This window comes from Ovis canadensis, chromosome 3, assembly GCF_042477335.2.
Source record: "Ovis canadensis isolate MfBH-ARS-UI-01 breed Bighorn chromosome 3, ARS-UI_OviCan_v2, whole genome shotgun sequence".
In the NCBI taxonomy this organism is placed as follows: domain Eukaryota; kingdom Metazoa; phylum Chordata; class Mammalia; order Artiodactyla; family Bovidae; genus Ovis; species Ovis canadensis.
Genome location: NC_091247.1, coordinates 168,643,014 through 168,667,736, shown reverse-complemented (window position 1 = coordinate 168,667,736; position 24,723 = coordinate 168,643,014). Strand labels below are relative to the sequence as shown.

The 24,723-nt window shown below is 38.0% G+C and overlaps 1 protein-coding gene across 2 annotated transcripts; it reads right to left on the bottom strand.

The window, feature by feature from the left end:
* Positions 1-3,470: 3,470 nt before the first annotated feature.
* PTGES3 (prostaglandin E synthase 3) lies at positions 3,471-23,914 on the bottom strand. 2 transcript variants are annotated; one of them, XM_069584954.1, is made up of 8 exons: positions 23,282-23,904; positions 9,609-9,722; positions 9,389-9,458; positions 8,739-8,837; positions 7,161-7,250; positions 5,749-5,811; positions 4,869-4,893; positions 3,471-4,634 (listed from the first exon to the last, which is right to left on the bottom strand). In XM_069584954.1, coding segments are annotated over exons 1-8 (483 nt in total). In that variant the 5' UTR covers positions 23,284-23,904; the 3' UTR covers positions 3,471-4,614. The 2 variants fall into 2 exon arrangements, with proteins under 2 accessions (XP_069441055.1, XP_069441056.1); XM_069584955.1 differs by lacking the exon at positions 5,749-5,811 and having other exon boundaries at positions 23,282-23,914.
* Positions 23,915-24,723: the final 809 nt, after the last annotated feature.

Genomic DNA, 24,723 nt, shown 5'->3' with positions numbered 1-24,723 from the left:
ATAGTCCCAACCACTGGACTGCCAGGGAATTCCTTACAAACTCATTTAATGGTCTAGTCCCACATTCATTCAGTACTTTGTCTCTACCATATTTTTTGACAATCATGTTGGGTGATTTCAAAAATAATCCAATCAATTCCCTGGCTTCAGAGTTTTTTAATATCTTCAATTCCAATTAGTTTTGAACTGACATTCCACTCTACTCAAGTTGTACCTCAAAAATCTAATATTCTCTTGTCAGATGACAATTTTTTTTTTAATGCAAGTAGTACATGAACATTGTAAGCACACAGGATCAGGATAAATCCTTTCATCACTACCCAAATCTCACTCCCAGAAATAAGCATTAAAAAATATTTTTCATCTATGCATTCACTTTTCTATCCCATGTCCATAAAACATATGTCTTCTAAAAAACCTTCAGTGGAGGCACACTAGAGAAAACATAAGGTTTCTGATCTTTATGTTTTTGAGAACTTTGTGTGAGCTTACATTTTTGGTTGTAGCTACACCTTATGGCACAGAATTGTGTAATAACTTACTCCGTTAATGGTTATTTGGATTGTTTTAAATGACTATTACATGCAGTATTGAAGAAAAAAAAGGAAATCTTATAAACATGAGTACACCATCTATTGCTTCTTTAAAATTACTAGAAATAAAATGTTGGCTTAAAGTTATGTCCATTTAATTTAAAAAATTTTATTTTTGGCTGTGCCACAGGGCTTGTCAGATGGGGGAATCTTAGCTCCTCCACCAGGGAGTGAACCCAGGTGCCTGGCAGTGACAACACAGGATCCTAACCACTGGACCAGCAGGGATTATATTTTTTTTAGATCTCTCCTTTGTACCTTCTAGATTTTGCATCATTCTTGGAAGAATTTCCCCGTATCGTTAATAAGAATTTGAATTTTTTTGCAGTGAGTGGGCCAGGAACCACTAGCACAGAATCATCTATATCTACAATATCTACTGTGGTAATCACTAGCTATATGGGATTACATTTGTTAAAATTAAGTAATTCAGTTTTTAGTCACACTGGCCTCATTTCCAGATTTCCAATAGTTCTTTGCAGCTGGCACTCACTGTATCAGACAACGGAGACACAGAACAATTTCATCAGTCACACTGGATGGCGTTGCCAGCTAAGCAGGACCAACTGATTCAGAATGTTTTGGATCTAAGGAAGTTATCAAGCTTTCAGCACACATCAGAATCACTTAGAGGTCTAGTTTAGTTTCTGATTTGGAAGATTTGGGGGCCCAGATATCTAACAAGTTCCTAGATGAGACGGATGCTGGTAGCCAGGACACTTAAAAAGAAACCAAACTACATCTCTATTTTGGCTGCCCCTTGTGGCATGTGGCATCTTGAGTTCCTTGACTAGGAATCAATCCACTGCCCCCTGTGTATCCAAAGCATGAAGCTTTAGCCACTGGACTCCTGGGATCACACATGTCAAGTATCATAATTACAATTTTCTGGGCCCCACATGCACCTACTATCCTAAGGCATATCTTCTGGTTGGGACTTCTGAATCCACACAGACCCAAGGTGGGTCTATAGTTACAAGGCTACAGGTACAGCACAGGAACTAAAGCTTCGAGATGAAACTTGTGAGAATATAAAAATATGGCCGAGGGAGGGAGGTAAACTCAAAAGGCTGTTAATTATACTGGATACAGCAATCCCTCCTAAACCTGTGATCATGAGATATGGGAATGGGTTGCTAAGGAGAGTAGTCATCAAGGTCATTGGACTCCAGGCTGACACTAAAAGCTGCAAGCAACTGCCATTTTGTTTTCACTTTAGCAGGTGCTGTCCTCAGGGTGGGATCTTTAGTGGTGACATACCCGGTGGCTCAGATGGTAAAGCATCTGCCTACAATGCGGGAGACCTGGGTTCGATTCCTGGGTTGGGAAGATCTCCTGCAGAAGGAAATGGCAACCCACTCCAGTATTCTTGCCTCGAAAATCCCATGGACGGAGGAACCTCGTAGGCTACAGTCCATGGGGTCACAGAGTCGGACACAACTGAGCGACATTTATTTATTTACATCCTTCACTGTTCCTGAAGAGATTACCGACTATTATCAAGTATGAATGCCTATCTATTATCAAGTATGAATGCCTATCAGAGTAGAATAATTTGGGAGTTAAGAGCAGGCCTTACACAAACCTGCCTACCCTATCCTCCTCAGCCTTTATGTTCTCAAGGGTTAGTACAATACTGGGAGAGCAAAGGGGAACAGCAGCTGATATTCACATACAGGTGAAGTTCATTATCACACGTCAAAAGAACTCCTGCTAAATAGAAAAAAAAAAAAAACCTGCAAAGAACTGAACGGGTAAATAAAATGTAAGCTGTAGCAACTAATCACTTTCCTTTCTTCCTTGAAGGTAACTTTACAGTTCAGGAAGTTGAATATAGCCATCTTTATCACAAGTCACAACAGCCAAATGGTGACATGCCATCTCCCTTATCCAAGCTTAAATTCACCAAATGATCCTCTCCCCAGTGATTCTTTAAGGCAAAAGAAGCCATGGTTCAGATTTGCAATGCAAGGCCAAATAGTCCTCCTTAAGTTTTGGCCTGTCAATTCACCTTTTGGCATGATATCCTTTTAACTTAAAGAGGGGTCAGATACCACTGAGAGGCCTTCATACCTGACAGCAGTAAGCATTACTGAAATCCCACTATAGTATTTGAACACAAAGCAGGTTTGAAAAAATCTTAAGGAACAGGATGAAATTAGAAATCCATCATGCTGTATTTTAATACTGTAGCCCAATGGCTGGCATTAAGCCAATAAATCATTAATGACTAACTTCCAGAACATAAAAAACTAGAGGGTATTTTTTTTAATTTAAAGTTTTTCTATGAAGCAGTACATTATCAATCATACTGATACCTCTGGCATGCTCCAGAGAAAGGAGACCAAATTTAAAATAATTTTCTAGACGTATAGAAGTCCAAACATACCTAATGTGGAAAAAAACTAAGGCTTTGAAGAAAAACTGCATTCCCATAAGAGGACCAATGTAACAAAAGAGCTGATTGCCCAGTCTCTAGTAAGATTTTCTATTTGTACCATTTCAAGAAAATGGCTTTGAGTATCTCATTTGGAACAATTATATACTTAACAAGGAAAGAAAAAAGGTTGTGTTTTTCCTTCTAAATCCCCACAATACTCTATCCATACCTATTACTACATCTGCCATTTCCCAAGTTTCTTTTCACTATTTGTCCCAAGGCTTAGCTTGTGATGTGTGCTCCCTGCATATACAATTACACAATTACCTAAAGGATTTATCTTTGTATTCCCTGCCCCCAGCACGTTAACACTGCCTATAACAAAGGTCCTTAGTGTCTGACATGAGAAAGTACTGAAATATGAAGCATTTCTATGCTATGACAAATACACAGAAGCTGGAAGGAATAAAAAGTGCCAAAATGCAAAAGCTCAAAGATTTAGAGGAGGACAACACATTTAGTTTTATTTCAATCAAATCACAACACTTTCTTTTCCAACTGTTGCAAAGTGCATCTACAATTTTCTATTACAGATCCACTTTTAAAAGGTTTTCTCTGACATTACAGCAAGCCTTTGTTTCCCCCAAACAGAGGAATATTCCCAAATTCTTCCTCAAGTAAAAATAAAAACTCCATTCCAGTAAATGGCAATACATGAAATTACAGTAAACCAGACACTTGAAAGGATAGCCAAGAAGTCTTCCAACAGTTTATTAGAAAGAATGTAGACATTAAAAAAAATCCTCACTGTCATGAACATAAATTGAGGTTTTCAGCCCAGGTACACGCTGAATCCAAAAAAAAAAAAAAAGGAATAAAAAAATCCAATAGTGTATTAACATTTTTTTCCACTCATTTGCCATACTGACAGTGCAAATACAAATTTGGTCTAAATGTACAGACTCTCAAGCAACAATGTACAGCCTTTCTTCGTCCTCCATGCTAAGAGATGTAAAAGTTTAAGGGTCAAACAATACCAAATGTACAGGCTTCAAAACCATCTAAGTTAGGGCATTCACTAGTTTTAGCTAAGATACATCTGGAACACTGACAAGTGATCACTTACATACAATAATGTGTAAATTTTTTGAAAAATAAAACTTTAGTGGAACAATCCTGAAGGATATGGCAGAGGAATAACATGTTACCAGTTTAAAAGTATCAACCAATTCTTTCAGCCACTTTTGAGTCCATGTTCTAAAATCTAAAATTTAGTTACTTTCCCTAAACCAGAGAGCTTCCTATCATGTCAGTATCTACGTTATGAGTAAAGGAGACTTAGGTGAGATTTTTATTTATCACAACTGCTGTGTCAATTGCCTAGGACCTCAACAGCATCATGGAAATCTGGGAAATGTTCATGCACAAGGTTATTGCCTTAGCTGACTTAAAACTGCCCCATACAATGGTACATATCAACCCTTAGTGAAGCCTTAAAAAAAACAAACAGGTTGAAAAATGGGTTAAAGGAGGCAAATACAGCATCTGCCTTTAGAGCTATCAACTCAGGAATTCTCTCAATTATGAAATCTTGCAGAGAAGTTATTTTTCTTTCTCAAAATCCAGCGATGATAATATCCCTTACTCCAGATCTGGCATTTCTGAAAAGATTTTTGAAAGATTAGTAAAAATTACAAGAGGATAATAACCCAACAACTTTTGAATCATTCAAATTGTTGCTTTAGCTGTTTGTTAGAGGCCATAAAGAAATAATCACGTATCTTCCATAATCACGGATCTTCTAAGAATTTTAAACAAGTAACTTATCTATTTTAAGAGTTTGGTCTTTGATGTGAAATATCTCTGTGTAGATTTATTTTTACAAAGATACTTACTTTCATCATCACTGTCTTGTGAATCCTGCAGAAAGAGAAACAAAAAATTTCAACCAAATTGATCAAATACTCCTTCGCTAACTGAACAGTTTGCCTTAAAAAGTTGAAGCACTATACTTTTGACCAAAGTAGCAGAGACATGTGGTTACATTCATCTCATGAACTTATCAATGGACTTAAAAACAGGTTTATTTAAGATGAATAGTATGTACAGCTGAGGATATATCTTCCTATAAGATGTGTGCCTTTTGGAGGGAATCGAGCCCATTCTTTGAATTCCTTTCTACTAATCAAAATGAATTTTTCTATAAAATGGTTTCTTTTCTCTCTTGGCATTTAGTGCAAGAGAAAAATGGCTCAATATGAAGACCACTGGAATGACAGAAGACAATGAACTCTAATCCTAACTGTTGAACTATTTAAATAAATATTTTCCAAACTAGATCGAAAAACTTTCTTAAAGATGTTAACAGGATGCCAGCTGGGAAAATTTTGAGAAGAGTGGACCAGTATATCCTTACAGATTCACAACATCCACTTGTTTACTATATGTCTCTGACCATCCTGCTGTTAAAACCTGTTTAACTTTGTCAAAATATTCCCTAAACTGTTAATTGAATAAGGTATATGTCTCTGCACAATAATTATTCTGAACTATAAATCTGGTCCCTTTAAGAATGATCCATGGGACACCTGATTCCTAGTAGGTATCCATCCCTCTAAAATGAAGACTTCTAAAAGAATTGGTTTTCCCTGAAATATTTTTTAGGAAAAAAACCAACCAATGGCAAAAAAAGCAGTCTTGATTTATATAAAACAACCTGTAAATACATTGTTTCTTACTATTTTATTAAACATAGAAAAGAATTTATAGACTTACATCATCTGCTCCATCTACTTCTGGCAAATCTACATCCTCATCACCACCCATGTTGTTCATCATCTATTCGAAGTGTAAAAATTAGTTTTAAAAATGATGTTAAATTAAGCCCTAATTATTAGGTTGCACACTCCAGAATAAACCTTAGCTCTGCCATAGATTTACACCAATTAAAAAAAAAATTCAACTATAGGTTAGGTACTTTCCTTTCTGGAAAAGTTAGATTTTATGTAATTACATAAAATCCTGAAACTGTAGTAGGAAGTTAAGAGTAAGTTCTCATTGAAGAAAAGTGAAATTTTAAAAATTCATCCAATTAGACACATATGTATGATGCAGAAATTAAATACCACAATCCTGAACAGCAGGTACCTCTGGTGACTAAGAATGGGATTATTTTTAGTTGTTAAGTTTTGTATGTTCAACTAAGTGGCGTGTGTATTATGGTATTCTCATTGTAGTTTTAAATACTGTGAAGAATCAATGGTAACTTAAAAGTCCTTTGGGCTGATTAGTTTGTATAAAAGCCTTGAATACTGAATTTAGCTAAACACCAGTAACTAAGTTAAAATCAGAAAATAAACATACTCCTTGAAAGAAAACATATAGGCTGTATAAAATACTCTTATATACTTAAACTGGACCCAACAGAGAATAAGAACTGCAATATATTACGTAAAGAGGTATAAATAAGCAGACTGAATAATTCATATGGAACTTCAAAAACATGCTTACCTGAACTTCAGAGTTAGAAGGGGTCTTAAAAAGATACTGACTCAAAAACCTTTCAGTATAAAAATCCTGAGCATCTACTCTCAAATAATATGAGTAACTAGTGAAGTTTTCCTACATCTGAAGACACTAAATACTGGTTAAGATTCTTTGAGCAGGAAAAATACTCAGAAGGCTCCAAAGTGCAATACTAGATGTCAAGATGCAATGGCAATAGATGCAGAACTGAATACATTTAAGAGTTTACTTAGGAGATTGTTAAAAGTTGTGACGTGCACATCTGGGTAAATGGTGGCACCAATTACTATAGGTAAGGAGTAGCACAGTTTAGGAGAATGAATATCATTTCTCCCTTCTCTCTTTTGAAATCAAGGTGCTAGAGCCATATGAGAGATGTTAAATAAGCAACTGCATACATGAAATTGGGTACTTACTTTTTAACTTTTTTTTTTTCAAAAAAACAGTAAAAATTAGCTGTTGTACTGACCATATAGTTTATTTTCCCTTACACATCAACTTTAGAACTTGACACTAATTTTTAAAAACTTGTAAAAAAAAACAGTCTTGAAAGTAAAGTAATGCAGGTCCTTACATACCACTAGGCCTTTAAAACCCAATTAAACTGCCTAGAAAGAAGTATACTGACAGGGAGGTGGAAGAATGCATTTAAAAGAACTTACCTCAGAGAAACGATCAAAATTAGACATGTCCTCGTCAGAATCATCTTCCCAGTCTTTCCAATTATTAAAGTCCACACTAAGCCAATTAAGCTATAGATCAACACAAATATCACCCTCTGATTAGATTATTGAATTGTGGAGTTCATACTCACTAGCAAGGCATGGAATCAGCACAAAGAAAGAATAGACTAGAAAAATCAGTCAGTCAAATGCAATATATATTAGTAAATATAGTTTCATGGAGTCTCAGTTGTCAGAAACCTTTTTTCTTTAAAAAAAAAAATTCACTAATAGAAACTATTCAAATTCAGATAATCAATTAACATTATTTTTTAAATGCCACCATGATATACTCTGATCTGATATTTCAGTAATTTATACCTTTAAGTCTTTCTCTTGAATGCAAAAGAGCCTGCATCAATTAGAGACTGATCTTATTCTGACCACCCTCGGTACTGACACTAATAAATCTCAAAGTAGAGAAAAGCATATGGAACACAGGGCCTTAATAGAAATATGCCATGAAATAAACACACTATAATTCCTCATACCAATTTTTAAAAATACCGGTTCCAGGTGTATAACATTGTCACTTGACATCTGTATACAACTACAAAGTGATTACCTTCCAAGTCCACTTATTGTCTGTCACTATAAAACTGACTCCTTGTACCCCTTTATCTACCCCTTCAACTCCCCCTCCCCTGCTCGTAATCATCAATCTGTTCTCTGTACGTGTCTTTTAGTTTTGTTTGTTGTATTTTTGAAAATTAGGTTTGTCTTTTTCCTTCTGACTCATTTTACTTATTACCCTCAAGGTCCATCCATGTTGCTGCAAATGGCAAGATTTCATTCTTTTAAAATGGCAAAATACTAATCCACTGAACAGACACACACACACCAGTTTACCATTCATTCATCAACAGATACTTTGGCTGCTTCTGTATTTTGGTTATTTTAAATAATGCTGCAATGAATAGAGATGGCACACATTTTTTCCAACTAGTGTTTTCATATTCTTCAGATAAATACCCAGAAGTGGAATGCCTAGATCATATGGTAGTTCTACTCTTTAATTTTTTGAGAATCTCTATACTATTTTCCATAGTGGCTACATCAGTTTATAATCCCAACAACAGCATTTCTTATTGGCCTTCTTGACATCAGCCATTCTAACAGTTAGAAGATGATATCTCATTGTGGTTTTAATTTGATTTCTCTAATAATTAGTGATGAACCTGGGCCAAGGCAATGAAAGCCTGGAATCCTAATCATTAGGTCACCAGGGAACTGCTCTACCTGTTCCTTTCTTTAATTTTTATTTTATATTGGGGTATAGCAGAAGTCTGCCCCCTTTTTAATTGGATTTTTGTTGCTGAATTGTAGGAGTTCCTCATATACATTAGATATTAACCTTTTATCAGATACATGATTTGTAAATATATTTTCCCATTAAGTAGGTTGTCTTTTCATCTTGGTGGTTTTCTTTGCTGGGCAGAAACTTTTTAGTTTGATGTCAATGTATCTTTAATTATTTTAAAATACCTAACTTTCAAAAAAAAAGGAAAAGAAACCTACCTTTGCCCTTTCTTTCGTTAACCTTGGCCAGGACTGGCCAGATTCTCCTTTTCGTAAACAACATAAAATCGATCTGTCCGTTCTTTTATGCTTGGAATCCTAAAACAAAAATAAATGTTTTCACACTGTTATAACTCTCTAGTATCAATATAGGATACAAAGTTGCTTGGTGTCATTTCTTTCCTCCTCATTTCTTTCCCTACACCCTGAAACATCTAGGCTACTGAAGATTTCATAAGCTATCCAATAGCAAAAGTATCATTTTTTGCCTCCCCTGAACAAGGTGAATAGCATAAAAAGTTTAAAAAAAATTAGTAAACATGGTATAAACATAGAACATACTTAGCTACATCGATGCTTAAATAAAACAAGCATCAAGAGTACTGTCATTATATTAACTACACTGCAATTTTAAAAAGGTTAAAAAAGACAGTACTGTCCTGAGTCTAAACATTGATAACAACAAAAATAATATGCAAAGAAGTAGTTACAAGATGGAAAACAATGCAAACCATGTAATTATATTTAGCCTCTGAACTGTTAAGAATTAATATTCATCTCTAAAATGAGTATTTAAATTATGTCCATTTCCTCACAATTTAAAGTTAAATTTAAATTTTGGGGGGGATTAAAGTTTCAAAACTACTTACATTTGGATCAATACAGTGAAAAAGATCAATTTCATTTAAATGTTTAAAATTATCACTTCCTCCAAGACAACTGTACAAAAAAAAGGAGGGGGAAAATGAGTCTCTTCAAAGAGGTAAAGATTAGTAATAACTTCAGAGAAAACACAAAACAAGCAAACCAAAGCTATTCAAGCTGTCGGAAACAAGTTTTTCACCCAAGGATGTAAAAATGGTAATTTACCTGAATGTAAGTTTTGATTTTTCAAAATTTACATTAACATCTTTACTGTCTTCAACACAAAACTCAATGAAGACATAGTCCCTCCGATCGTACCACTTTGCAGAAGCAGGTTGCCTATAATGAGATAAAATTAGACAAAGTTAAGCTGAAATTCACTAAGTGGGTATTTACATAACCTCTGAAATTTAGCATGTAAGTAACATACTTCTATTCTCCATCAGAGTGTTATTTTGAGGCAATATATTACAATTTAAATGTGAACTATTAATACGTTTTTTCCTAACAGGTGCATTTCAGGTTAAAATGCAATGATACTGTTTCCTCATAGAAAGAGATTTTAAAACATAAGACCAAAATGTTCAATGGAGTTAACCATTTAGGTAGCCCTGTTAAAATTTGTGTGCTACTTCTTTACAGCCCTGCTCCTAAAAATTCAACTTCACAGGATTTAAAAGAACTAATCCATTGTCATATGAAATATAGTATGCAACATTACTACTTACAATTCGAGAAACTTGGGGGGGGAATTTTTTAGAAGTATGAGAAATGACAGTATTTCAAAGTTCTGCCTAAAGCTCTACTCATCCATTAAAAATTATGTTTTAAATATGGCTAAAAATCTGCTAGACGCAAATACAGTCAAATATGGTTAATTAACAGGCAGTAAAGATTATAAGCACTTCCCAGGTGGTGCTAGTGGTGAAGAATCCACCTGCCAATGCAGGAGATGCAAGAGACATGAGTTCAATCCCTGGGTAGGGACGATCCTTTGAAACAGGAAATGGCAACCCAATTCATATTCTTGCCTGGAAAATCCCATAGAGAGAGGATCCTGGTGGGCTACAGTCCATGGGGTCACAGAGAGTCAGACAATACTGAGTGCACACACACACAAGATTACATGTGATAAATAAAATTTTTGTTATCTTCAAGACCAAGACAGGTTACTTCGATAAATATTTACACACTCATAAAAACTCCAAGAATTCTCTCACACACACGCAGGCATGCACGCGCGAAGAACAGGTAGATTAACAGCACTTGCCTGTAAAGCATGAGCCAGAAAGAGAAAAGAAAGGAAATAGAGCCATATTGATCCTAACTGTTCCAATTATTTTAAAAACCGTTTATTTTCCATTTTGGGTGCAATTTTTAAAAATAAGTATGTGCCACTTTGATCATCTAAAAATCAAAGTCACAGGAATTATTTGTATTTTTTAAACTTTTCTATAAACCCAAAACTTCAAATCAAAACTTTTAAAGAAACTAGTTGTATCTTCAAACACTATTCATAAATCAACTCAACATAAAGGAATTGTTTGCTTCCGAAATTCCCAATCCTAAGGTGTAACCGTTTCAAGTTCTAAAATGTTACAGCCACAGCTCATTTTTACACAATGATTACACTTGTGTAATGGTTAAACTAATTGCCACACACTACTCTGGAACACTGATATCAGCTCTGAAATTAAAAGTTATAAATGGCGGGTGGTCCACTGGCTAAGATTCCAAGCTCCCCATGCAGGTCAGGTTTGATCCCTGGTCAGGGAACTAGATTCCACAAGCCGCAACTAGGGAGCCCACATGCCACAACTAAGATCCAGCACAGGCAAATAAATATTAAAAAAAAAAATTATAAACAGCAATTTCCAAAGCTGAAATACCAAGAGTAACAGCTATTTCTTTAGGCATCTACTGGCAGACTTGGGTGGGATTTAAAAATGTCTTTGAAAAATGTCTATGACTTCCCTGGTCACTCAGACGGTAAAGCGTCTGCCTACCGTGTGGGTGACCTAGTTCAATACCAAGAAAATGGCAACCCACTCCAGTACTCTTGCCTGGAAAATCCCATGGATGAAGAATCCTGGTAGGCTACAGTCCATGGGGTTGCTAACAGTTGGATACGACTGAGCGACTTCACTTTGAAAAAGAACCAAACTTATGTGGACTAAAAAAATTAAAAATAAAAACCACAATTTCTATGTTACCATGTCAATGTACATAAAATAAATGGTTTAGGAGTTTATTAATAGGTTCCAATAGGCCACACATTACCTCTAGTTCATTTTCTTGCCAAAACAGCTTTCTCAATATGTGGTAACATGTTTGGTCCTTTCTATGCAGCTTGTGGGATCTTAGTTTCCCAACCAGAGATCAAATGGGCCTTCAACAATTAAAGCACCAGGAGTCCTAATCCCTGGACTGAGAAGGAATTCCCCCCATGTTTGCTCTGTAATGGAAAATATTTATTATTTGTTAACTTAACTCATTACTGACTAGGGAATTTTTGCAAAAACATCAGTGGCTGGAAATTTGTTACATAAGTGAATATTTAAACATCTCTGGTCAATAATGTTTGGGTAACAAATGTTTGGGCTTCCCAGATGGCTCAGTGGTAACAAACCTGCTTGCCAATGCAGGAGATGCAGGTTTGATTCCAGAGCTAGGAAGATGCCCTGAATAGGGAATTGGCAACCCACTTTAGTATGCTTGCCTGGGAAATCCCATGGACAGAGCCTGGCAGGCTACAATCCATGGTGGTCCAAAGAGTCAAACACGACTTAGGAACTAAACAATAAAACAAATTAATATATCTTTGGTCATTAATATGTCAGAACTTCTCTATGATCCAGTGGTTGAGAATCTCCCTTTGAAGGGGACTTGGGTTGAGCCCTGGCTGGAAAACTAAGATCCCATATGACTGAGGGAAACTAAGCCCACTAACTGCAATTACTGAGCCCAGGGCTCTGCAATGAGAAGCCTGCATACAGCAAAGAGGCCACATGCTACAACGAAGACCTAGCGCAGCCAAAATTTAAAGAAATAAAAATAAAAACAATGTTTTGCCCACTTCAGGCAAAAAAAGTATGGTGTCTCTCTCCTTGGCCAGTGACAATTTGAAAGAATGACTGCAAATTGATCCAAATACACTGACTATAAATACTCCAAATTTATATTGATTTAAAAACTATCCACAATTCTAGATTACCAGAAGATAATACAGCTCCAATTCTTTACAAAAAGGCAACTGAGAAGAAAGAACAGGCATCTATCCTCTTTTCCCTTTATGAATGTTTAAATTTTGTTTATCCATTTATATTTTACTTTTGGCTGCACTGGGTCTTCACTGCTGCTCTCAGGCTTTCTCTATTTGCAGTGAGTGGGAGCTACTCTCTAGTTGCAGTGCTCAGACTTCTCCTGTTGCAGAGTGCAAGTTCTAGGGTGTGCAGGCTCCACTTCTAGCTCTAGTGGAATGCAGGCTCAGCAGTTCTGACATACAAGCTTAGCTGCCCTGTGGCATGTGGACTCTTTCCAGATCAGCGATAGAACCCACGTCCTCTGCACTGGCAGATTCTTTACCACTGGACCACCAGGGAAGTCCTCTTTATGAATCTTTATTAATGATACCTGAATAGGACCATTTCATGAAGGAAGCTTCCTTACAGAATTCTAGCTCTGGTGTGGAATAAAATGTGAGAGGAGAAAACAAAAAATAAAATAAAACCACCATTTTTCAATCTTTATACTGATTTGGCAGTCATTCATCAATAAATAGGACCATGAGTAATGACTAGATGAATAGCAGATAAAGAATTTATGATCTCAGCATCACCAAAAGTTGGACAACCAGACATTTACCTCCTGATTTGATCAACATGATTCATTCCAATCTAGAACTTAACTGTTCTAGATTAAAAGAGACCTAAGAACTATCAAACAAGCACAAATTGTACATCTGGTATGCATCTCAATTCAAACTGAATATAAAAAAAAATTCCCGAAACCGTGGAAACCTGTCCTAGATATGGACAGAGTATTAGAAACGTGAAAACTGGTAGTTTTGTTAGGTGTGAAAGGCACTGCTTTACCAAAAAAAAAAAAAAAGCACTCAAGATTAAAAGAGAAGTACATGAGGCTTGCTTTAAAATAATTAAGGGAAAAAAAGGAGGAGAGAAAGCTACATGGCAATGACCTGCTAAATGTTCAAACTGCTAAGTGTAGATGGGTTTATTATTTTCACACTTTAGAAAAATGATATGAAATGGTTTTGACACAGAATGGTTTGTTTCTTTAGAGCAACATAATCTAATGGCAAAACTTATTTAAAAAGAAAAATCAATCCTTTCCATTCAATTAAGACACAAAACAACAAAGACTGTAATAGCTACAGACCAGAAGATCTGTTTAGGATTTATTGCCCAATTGTCATTTATTCTCAAGTTCTAGAAATTGTTGTTTTGGTAAACAAGAATTGCCTGTTGTCAAAGGTATCCAGATTGCAGATGTTCCTTATTTAAAGGAACATGTCTGGGATTTTCAATGTAAAATCCACTGGGGAAAAGAGAGGGGGGTAGATAAAATAAGAATACCTGTACTGGTAAAGGTTGGGACTGAATAATGGGTTTCTGAAGAATTCATTGTAGTATTCTATCTTTCCAGTAGTAGCACTAAAAACAATTACCCAGATTTTTTGAAAATGAATTTTTATTGGCCCAACTTGACTTACAATGTTGAATTAACCTGATTAATGAGAAGATTCTTCTCCCAGCATGTTTACCAATGGCTATTTCAATACTGGTAAACACGCTTTTCCAGCCAATTTAACAATGTAATCTGAAATAGTTAACAGTACCGTTTACCATGTTAAAGTAGAGTGTTCACCATCTTAAAGTGGAGTTATGCATTAAGAACCTATAGTAATGGAGGAGGACCACCACTGGTGACCTGGCAGCTCTATCAAAAACCAAGTACATAAACTCTTCGGTTTCTGTTCCTATCAAGGACAAAGGAATCAGGGAGAATCTTTTTTCTTTCCTTGAATTCACATTCAGTAATCTAGATTTACATCATTGTTACAGCCTGAATTGTGTCCCAAATTCCTATGTTAAGTCCTAAACCTCATGTGACTGTATTTGGAGACAGGGCCTTTAACATAAAATGAGGTCTTAGAGTGGACCATAATGCAGTATGACTAATGTCCTTGTACGAGATCACAACAGCTACAATAAAGCAACCTAAATGTCCATACACAAGAGGAACGGATGAAGAAAATGTGATAGGTCTATACAGTGAAATATTACTCTTATAACACCATTTGTAGAAACATAAATGGACCTAGAGTTTGTCATACAGAGGGAAGTCAGAAAGAGAAAAACAAGTATCATAATATCGCTTATATATGGAATCTAGAAAAATGGTAAAGAAGAATTTATTTGCAATGCAGAGTCAGTCAGATGTAGAGAACAAATTTATGGTTACCAAGCAGAGAAGGGAGGAGTGGGAAGAATTGAGAGATTAGGACTGACATATACACACTACTATATATAAAACTGACAGCTAATGAGAACCTATTGAATAGCACAGGGAACTGTGGTGATCTAAATGGAAAGGAAATCTAAAGAGAGGATATATGTATATGTAACTGATTCACTGTGCTGTACAGCAGAAACAAACACAACACTGTGAAGCAATTATACTTCAATAAAATTAATTTTAAAAATACATTAATTTTTTACAAAAGATTAGGACCATTGCAGAGGGAAGACCCTGTGAAGATAGATGAAGGCCATTTGCAAGCCAAGTAGAGAGGCTTCAAAAGAAACCAACCTGACACCTTGATCTTGAACCACTCTCCAGAATTTTAAGGAAAAAATTTTTACTGTTTAAATCATCCATCCTCTAGTACTTTGCTATGGCAGCGCTAACAAACTAATATGATCATTTACCAGATAATAAAAGCAAAATCAAATGATCCAAATCAGAGGTTGGCCCAGGAGCCACTTGGTGTGTATATATATGTGCATATATATATATATATGTATGTATGTATGTCAATTATTTATTTATTTATTTGTTTTTGGTTGTGTGGGTCTTCATTGCTTTGTGCAGGCTTTCTCTAGTTGTGGTGAGCGCGACTACTCTTTGTTGCAGAGCATGGGCTCAGCAGTTGTGGTGCACAGGCTTAGTTGCTCCACAGTATGTGGAATCTTCCTGGACCAGGGATTGAACCTATGTCCCCTGCATTGCAGGTGGATTCTTATCCACTGAGCCACCAGGGAAGTCCTAACTTTTGTAATATTTAAGAGTTGAAAAAATAAGAATGTGAGACAGGGATACTCATGGCCTGTAAAACCTAATAGTTACCAAGTGACCCCGATCTAAACCATCAGAAAATACAAGAGGAAATCCTACCCTTAACCTAAATAGTAACAGACACACATATTCACTCACTTGAAAGGTAAACCAAGTGTTTATGAAATCCTTTTTGTCTTCTGTGAGGATCATATCACATCACCCTTTTTTCCTATTAACCCAGAGAAAGGCTGATTTTAAACTCTAGCATCTAAATTATGTTAGATTTATCTCTAGTCTTATACAAACCCTGGCAAAATCCCGTACTACTGTTCAAGTCTGTTAATCCATTTTTTAATACTAACATAGATGCAAAACTTTTTTCATCTCTCTATACATTATGTAAATAAGCCACTAATTACAACACCACCCAAAATCCCTGAAGTGGGACATTCCAAGTTGTTCTGACAAGTATTTTCAAGTTCAATATTTAGGGCTATGTCAATTTGAGCAATTAAAATTTGCATTACCTAAAACTCTCCTCTGTAGTTTTGACTAAAATTTCTTAGCTTGTCTTAGAATGACAGTGGAAACCACATTTGTTCCCAAATACTGCTTTTAGCATACTAGAATCTGGTTCATCTTAACTATGGCTTGTAGGAAAACAATAAGCACTTCTCTCCTCATTTTAAATTGGAGAATGATCATTTTAAATTGGAGAATGATTCTTTACAATGTTATGTTGGTTTCTACCTTACAACATGAATCAGCTCTAAGTATACATATGTTGCTTAGCTGCTCAATCATGTCTGACTTTTTAGCAACCCCATGGACTGTAGCCCACCAGCCTCCTCTGTTCATGATTTTCAATTCAAGAATATCGGAGTGGGTTGCCATTTCCTACTTCAGAAGATCTTCCCGACCTAGAGATCGAACTCACATCTCCTGCATTGCAGGCGAATTCTTACCATTGAGCTCTCAGGGAAGGGCATTTCTCCCTTTAAAAAAAATGGATGCACCACTGACTTCCCCTAGTGGTCCAGTGGTTAAGATGCCATTTTCCCAATGCAGGGGTTATGGGTTCATTCCTTGGTCAGGATCCTGTGTGCGGCATAGCTTGGCCAAAAAAAACCAAAACAAAAAATGTTCTACTTTTGTAAAAGTACTTAAAGGGCTTGAAAAATGTGATATGAGCACACACTAAATGACAATAATCTTTGTGATTAAACAAATATTGTTAAATGTGTTAAGTTTTGGGACTTCCCTCATGGTCCATGCTCCTAATGCAGGGGACCCAGGGTCAATCCCCTGTCAGGGAACTAGATACCACACATCTCAACTAAAGAACCTGCATGCCACAGTGAAAACTGAAGACACAACTGAAACCTGGCACAGCCAAAGTAGTAAGTACATTTTGAAAAGATAAATCTGGGCTTCCCTTGTGGCTCAATGGTAAAGAATCTGCCTGCCAATGCAGGACACACAGGTTCGATCCCTGGTCCGGGAAGATCCTACGTGCCACACAGCAACTAAGCCTGTGCAGACTTTATTGAGTCTGTGCTCTAGAGCTTGAGAGCCTAACTACTGAAGCCCAACGTGCCCTAGAGCCCACGCTCCCCAGCAAATGAAGCCACTGCAAGGAAAACTCCGGGCACTGCAACTAGGTAGCCGCCCTCCCACTGGTAGCAACTAGACAAAAACCCATGCAGCAACAAAGACCCAGCACAGCCAAAAAAAATAAATAAATAAAAATGTATTAGGTTTTATCTTCAACTGATGGGCACATATAGAAATTAATCAAGCAAAAAAGTATTACTTTTTTACTGAAAGGCCAATTTCTTTGGATATGAAAAAAACTGGAGGGGAGAAGAAAAGGGCAGAATCTCTTAAAAGAGAATCTATGGTAATCACTCAATTAATTAAGAGAAAGATCAGTCTGATCAATTTGTAACTAATAAATATTCCCAAAATAAACATTTCCCTAATAAAGGGCTCACAAACAAGTCAAATGTAATTTGAGGGTATATACTCCTTTGGTGGTACTTCTTTTCCAGATTTCCCCAAATACAGCAAAGTCTCAGTTAACAGAATCTAAAGCTATAGATGACTCTCACCAACTTTACCTTTCAACTAGAGACCAGCAATCTACTTTTGAATCTATATGATATGCAGCTGAATTTGACCAAAGATGTGATATAGCAGAACACAGGACCAGCTATAGAAGATCTGAGTTAGTCCCAACCTTCACTGTCAAGAACCTCATATAGTCAAGCCTTATAGCTAAGAGATTTAGAGTTTGAATATTATTCAACGAACAAGTATTTATTGAACACGATACCAGGAACTGTCTAGAGACAACTGTCCAGAGATAAATCCTCTGCCTTTAAGAAGCTCACATTCAAGCTGGATGACATTTAGCCCCAAAGTCTTCTATGAAACATGGGCATAGATGGTTCAGATCCATTACTAGTTATGGTTTATCTTTTTTAGAGCATAAATATGTGATATACCATAAGATACTTGTGTTGGTTACCACTTTGAAAGGTAACTCATTTGTGTGTTTAACTGTAAGATACATTATGACATACAACCTCACATACTTTATTCAGAAGTAATGATAGTCCCCCATGAGTTCATTTTTAATGGAACATGATGTTTGTTTGAATTAAAAGATCACTTTGAATTCTAAGATACAACAATAGTAATCAGAAGACTAAATTTTTTTAAAAATAGAACTTAATGGAGTAAATATACTCTATGTTTAGAGGATAAACTAAACATTTCTAGTAAATGGAAAGCTTCTTAAAGACTAGAATCACTCATTTTTAATATACCTAGAATATTTTTAAACATCTAGAAAAATTACAGGGAATTCCCTGTAGTCCAGAAGCTAAGACTCCATGCTCCCAATCAAAGGGGCCGAGGTTCTATCATCCCTGATCAGGGAACTAGATCCCACATTCCCACATGCTGGAACTAAGACCAGGCACAGCCGAACAAATAAACAAACATTAAAAATAAAAAAAAAAATTTTAAAGAGAAAACGGAAAAAAAGTTTAAAAAAGATGTCACCGAAGTTCAGAATAACTGATACTTTAAGTCTATCAACTGGCCTATCATTTACAAAAAAAGAAACTGTAATCTTTTTCAGTTTGTATCAAGTGAGGAATGATATGGAAACAAGAATAATCTGCTAAAAAAGAAAAAAAAAGCAGTTCCAGTTAGTTAAGTATTATCAAAAGTCCTGCCTGTAAACATCTAAAACCAAACTCTCACATATTCTTTGCTCACAGAAACCCTGATATGCTTCTCATATTTTCACATCTTCTGTATGTCAGTTGCACCATGTAGAACTTTCTGGAAAAGTGATCTGAATATACATGCAAGTCCAGTGATTCCCAAACTGGGTGCCAAGGTGGATCACAGCTCTATGGGAGAATTTACAGAGCTGTTCCAGAAGATTTCAAATTTAAAAGAAATTCAGCGATACTCAGCTTCAGTCAAGATACCAAGTAGCTCAGTTTCAACAGTAGACTGCACTATATCCTTCTTCTCCACTAAGTGTCATCTTTGCAAAATTGGATTTCTGGAGGCTGTTCTAATTTAAAACTAACAAAATAACACAACAAACAAACCAAAAACAAACAAAAATCAAGTGAGGAATTGAGATGGAAGTATCCAATCTGATTTCAAGGTATAACAAGTTATAGAGTGCACAAAAGGCAGACACCTTCCATTAATCACCATAGTTATACAATAAACTACATTTTCCTTGCAATTTATGTGTATTAGTTTTCCAAAGAGTTAGGAGGCTGTTAAGACAAAGCATTTAAGTTGTTTGGATCCAACTACCTAATAAATAGAACTGCTAGGTTACGCCATTTGGCGGTCTAGCAGCACCATTAAAAAACTAACCAACCCAAAACCCCAAAACAGTTAACAAAAACAGAAACACTACCAAGACACCAAGGGGTGAGTGAACCTTTGTGCTAGTTCCTTTCTTTGGTAATTACTACTTTAAAATATAAAGGTGAATGTGTTCTTAAATACACTATTCCCGCCCCAACTTAATGCCTGCCTTCCAAGCAACTCTATGACTTTCTCACATTACCACTTGTGTGCTCATATCCTTTTAACATTGTCAAACCAGGTGAAATGTTTAATTTTTCTTCATATAAATAAAACTGAAGGTCAACGTAACAGATTTCAGAGCCTCATATCTCAGGAAGTGGCAAGGTTTTAATAGAAGCAGTTATATTAAATAATAAAACTGAGTGGTTAGTGATAGTGAAGTTGCTCAGTCATGTCCAACTCTTTGCAACCCCATGGACTGCAGCCCAGCAGGCTCCTCTGTCCATGGGATTCTCCAGGCAAAAATACTGGAGTGGGTTGCCATTTCCTTATTGGAAATATAAGGACCACTTGGAAAATTATTCTCCCTTTTCATAAAGTAGGGGAAAAAAACTTTTGTCAGAAATTCCAGGTTCAAATCATAGTTGAAGAACTAAACCTTGTAATAATACTAAAAATTTAAAAAACACCTCTGTGACTTACATCCTTTCAGTACACAAAGATAATTAAGCATATTGAGGTGGAAAGAGCCCTGACATAAACTCTTTCTAGCAATAAAGTATGGGTACATGAGAAGATCAACTATTGCACAGACAATCCACAACAACACGTTTTATTTGGCTCTGGAATACAACAAGATGTATTAGCATCTTCCTGGAAAACCAAAAGTTCAAAGGTGTTCTGGGGAATTCAGCTTCTATGTAAAATCTATTACTGCCAATCGACACAGCAAATAATAACACTTTAAAATACACTAGATACAGCAATTTTCAATTTAGTGTTTCAGAACTAGATTGAGTCTAAACAGTTGATATTACAAAAGTATTTTTTCCTGGGACGCAATTATCACTAACCACTCCACAATGATACAGCTTCTAGAAGATCTTTTAACACAATTCAAAAGGGAAATCTTAACAATACATACTGGTCTGCACTCAAGTGATCTGTCACTTCGCTTCTACTGCCTTCTAGTGCAAACACAGGAGAAAAAAAAGAAAATCCAGTTGCCAGGTTACAGTGGTTAGGAAATCAACACTGAACAAAAGCCAACATCAGTTACTCTTAGCTTATAGACATTAACCATATGCTGTATGGTCATTATTATCACTTGTTTCGGAGGTTGAAAACAGATGGATTTTACTTTGGGAACAATCTTACAAAGCTGAATGATGACAAAGTAAGTACGATGTTAACCAACGGTAACAATAGTCACAGTATATTTCTGGATAGTGTAATAATAAGACTGGAAAGAGTGACTTCAAATGGCTCAAATCTGAACATTTTACTCCATCTCTTAATAGGTCCAACTGATATTAAAACCAACTACAATAGCTTAAAAAAGAAAAAGTAAAGTAGCAACCCCGGCAGGGTGGGTCTTAAACAGAGGAGAGGTCCTCAATTCCCAGCTTTCTCCAAGGTAGGAGAATGACTTCCCTGGTGGCTCAGACGGTAAAACGTCTGCCTACAATGTGGGAGACCTGGGTTCGATCTCTGGGTCGGGAAGATCCCCTGGAGAAAGGAAATGGCAACTCACTCCAGTATTCTTGCCTGGAGAATCCTGGTAGGCTACAGTCCGAGAGTCGGACACAACTGAGCGACTTCACTTCTATGCAAACTACTAGACAAAAGTTTAAAAACTTGAAAGAAATTTACCTCAGAAATGACGACTGAAGAGCTAAGAAGTGATAAAAAGCAGACCCTAAACCCTTGAGATGTCCGGCAAAAAACATCTTTCTCCACAACTAAAACAATGTTTCCAGCAGACATCAACAAAATGAACCCTCATCAGCCAAGATTCTTCCTAGGACTCTTACTAAAGTCTTTTTCAACTCAAGTAACTGACTCCTAATACTCACCTTGTAAATTCATTCAGTCATTAATAAGATATCCTAAAGAACTTTCGAGAGGGTATATATGCAGTTATCTTAGAACGAATGAGATTTACCTGGACTCTTCAAACACTCATTTTGAAAGTAGCATTCTTAACTACAGACTGCTTTTAGAAATAGCGATTGTTACACTACCCGAGCTCTTAATCTATTTACAAATACTTAAATCTCTTACCTATTTAACTATTTCATGTGACCTCCCAGAGTGTTTCTATTTCAAACCATATTCAACATACTATTTCTTCGTGAAAAGATTTGGTTACATTAACCTATTAAAAGTTGGTAAAGCCTTACGTGAGGATTCATGTTCTCACAGTTTTAAAACTTGACAATCCTTGTACATTATCTGGAATACGGATTTCTTAGAGTAAAAGGACAAACTACGTAGATTAAAAGCTATTATATACTTTTGGGGGTGGAGGAATCCTTTCAAATTCTAACATATTACTTTACAACAATACACGCGTTCTTCTCAAGGCTTATCGTTAACTGGCTCTGGTGTTTTTTTCCATATCCATTTAGATGTCTAACTAAATATACTCACCGCATTATTTTATTAAGGAAACCCCTGAAAGAGCATTATTTTTTCCAGGAATAAAAACTGTTCCCCTCAATTGCTCTCCATATGCAATTTTTAGGAAGCATTTAGTGCCAAAAAAACTCTCACATCTGAAAATGTAAAGCTTTCCCTGAGAAAAATTTAAAGGCTTCAAAGTGGCGGTGCCAAGAATTCTCATTTGGTTAAAATCATCAAGGATTCCCTGTATCATAAAACTTCTTAAGTATCTAGCCACCTCACGTAAACAAATTTGAGCCAAGGTAATGACATACCTGTTTCATCCTTAAATTAAGCCAAGATAACGAAAGCTCGCCTAAAGTTTAATATAGAACACAGAAAATATCCACAAGTATCTCTCGACTCCAACACGTGCAGAACTCCCCGCTCAATGGTAATTCCTCGCTGCCAAGGACACGATTGAGTTTTGGCAACCTTCACTCAGCGAGACTGGAGTCAGGAGGAAGTCTGGAAAGACCACACTCAAGCAATCACGACACCCGAGAGGGAAGTTAAGTTGCGAAGAAGGTATGGCCTCCCTCCAGTCGCCTGGAAGTACCTGTCGCTCGCGGGGGAGGGCCGCGTGGTGCTCTACGGCGAGCACCAGCAGCCTCGTGGTAGCACCCACCGCAGGTGCACCTGGCCCCGGGCCTAGCCCCAGCATCACAGAGCGACAGGGCCAAACTGCCCCTGGAGCGGAGCAGAGGCCCACCAGGGTCCACGCCTCCAGGGCGCCCGCATGGTCAAAAGCTCACAGGAGATTAAGGCCTACGGCTAAGTTACCGAGAGTTTGGAGGGGCCCGCCCGGCCGATGGGGGGTAAGTGGGATTTCCGGCACAAGGAAGCCAAAGGCCAGCATAAAGGTGGGGAAAGCGGACATCGGAGGAAAAATGTCCTCCACCCGCCAACGGTAACCGGAACTAGGATAATGAACCTCCCACCCCCAGGCAAGAACGATTTCCACCGAGGACGAAAGCCGAGGGGGCCGAAAGAGGGGGAGGGGAAGGGACGGCTTCCCGGCAGCCCCCCGCGCGGCCTCGGCCTCCCTCCCGGACGACCTTCTCTCGGCGAGGTATCGCACTCACATCGTGAAACGGGGCAGGGGGACGGGCGAACGGGTGGGCGGGCCTCTCCGGCGGCAGCTCCTGGGCAGGCGACTCCTCTCCGGTGGCGACCCCGGCGTCTTCTCCTCAGTCGCGGCCTCTTCTCGCTTTCCTCAAGCGACGGCGGCGGCGGCGGGCTCGACCTGGCTCCCCAGAATGCACCGCGCGAGGAGAGCGACTCCTCCGGTCGGAGAGAAGAGGAAAGTGTAGGAAAAGGGGCGCGAGGACGGAGAATGAACGTGCGTGCGTGCGAGCGAGGGGTGGTGAGGCCGGGCGGCGGCTGGTGACGCAGCAAAATGCCCGGGCCTAGCCGCCGCGCGTGCGCACTCTTTGTTTTCGGGCTCCTGCGCGGCTTTCTAGAGATATCTACGGAAAGGGCGGGGCCTCCCAGCTCCTTCGCGATCCTTCCCGGCGCTGGCTCCGCCCTACGTCCGCAGCCTCTGGCCGGGCTGGTTCCCGCCGCTCGTCCCGCGCTCCCCCCTAGCGGTGGAAAACCGTTGGCGGCTAACCGCCGCGCCACGCGCCTCGGACTATCTCCCAGAAAAACGGCCGCGTTGACCGCGGGAGAAAGGCCGAGGCGGAGGGTGCGGAGCCCAGAGTGTCGGAAAGTGAAGTGGAGGTTCGGTTCCTCTTAAAGAGAGTAAACCAGTCCGCCGAGGAACTGCACCGCAGAAGCCTCTGCTGTTCATATTTGCGGAGAAGGGCTAACTTCTGAATTAAGGGCCTGGGTCCACCTCGCCATCTTTTTGAGGGTTGGAGATCCTGTAAAGAGGCAGCGAAAATTTGAGGTCTTTTGAGGGGGAACTTTTTACTCTTTGCGCGCGGCATTTGCACCTACTTTGAGAAATTAGTGCTATAGGTGAGACAGGAAGGTTATTTGCCGTTTAAGTTTGTAGGAATGGAGAGATTAGGACACTCCTGTCTCCAGGTACATCAGTTGGGGGATAGGCCCCCTTCCATCTTTTTCCAACAGTTATTTGTGGAACTGCCGGTTTGTGTAAGGCACTGGTTTAGGATCTTGAGGGTTGGTAAAAAACACAGTTCCTTGCCTGCTCTAGATGGTCACTTAACCCGGGAGCAAGGGGGGAGACACACACCAGTGCACCGCTCATTAGCAGATAAAGTTTAAGGAAAGTGCAGTCGACTTGGGAAGTGTTTGGGGGCTTGCATGTTCAGCATTGAGGACTTGGTGTGTTTGTGCAAGGCAGATGTTGGGAGCTACAGAGATTGGACCCAGTGCTCGAATCTCGGTAAAAGGGGAGGTTAAACGCCAGCTCTCATATACTGTGATTCTACGGAGCCTAGTACTTGTTGGGGAAAACGGAGTACACACACAAATCAAGATATTTGAGTCTTATAATGGAAGTACAAAATATAATGCGTGCATAAAAGGAGAGGACGATATTGACTCGAAGGGTTAGGAG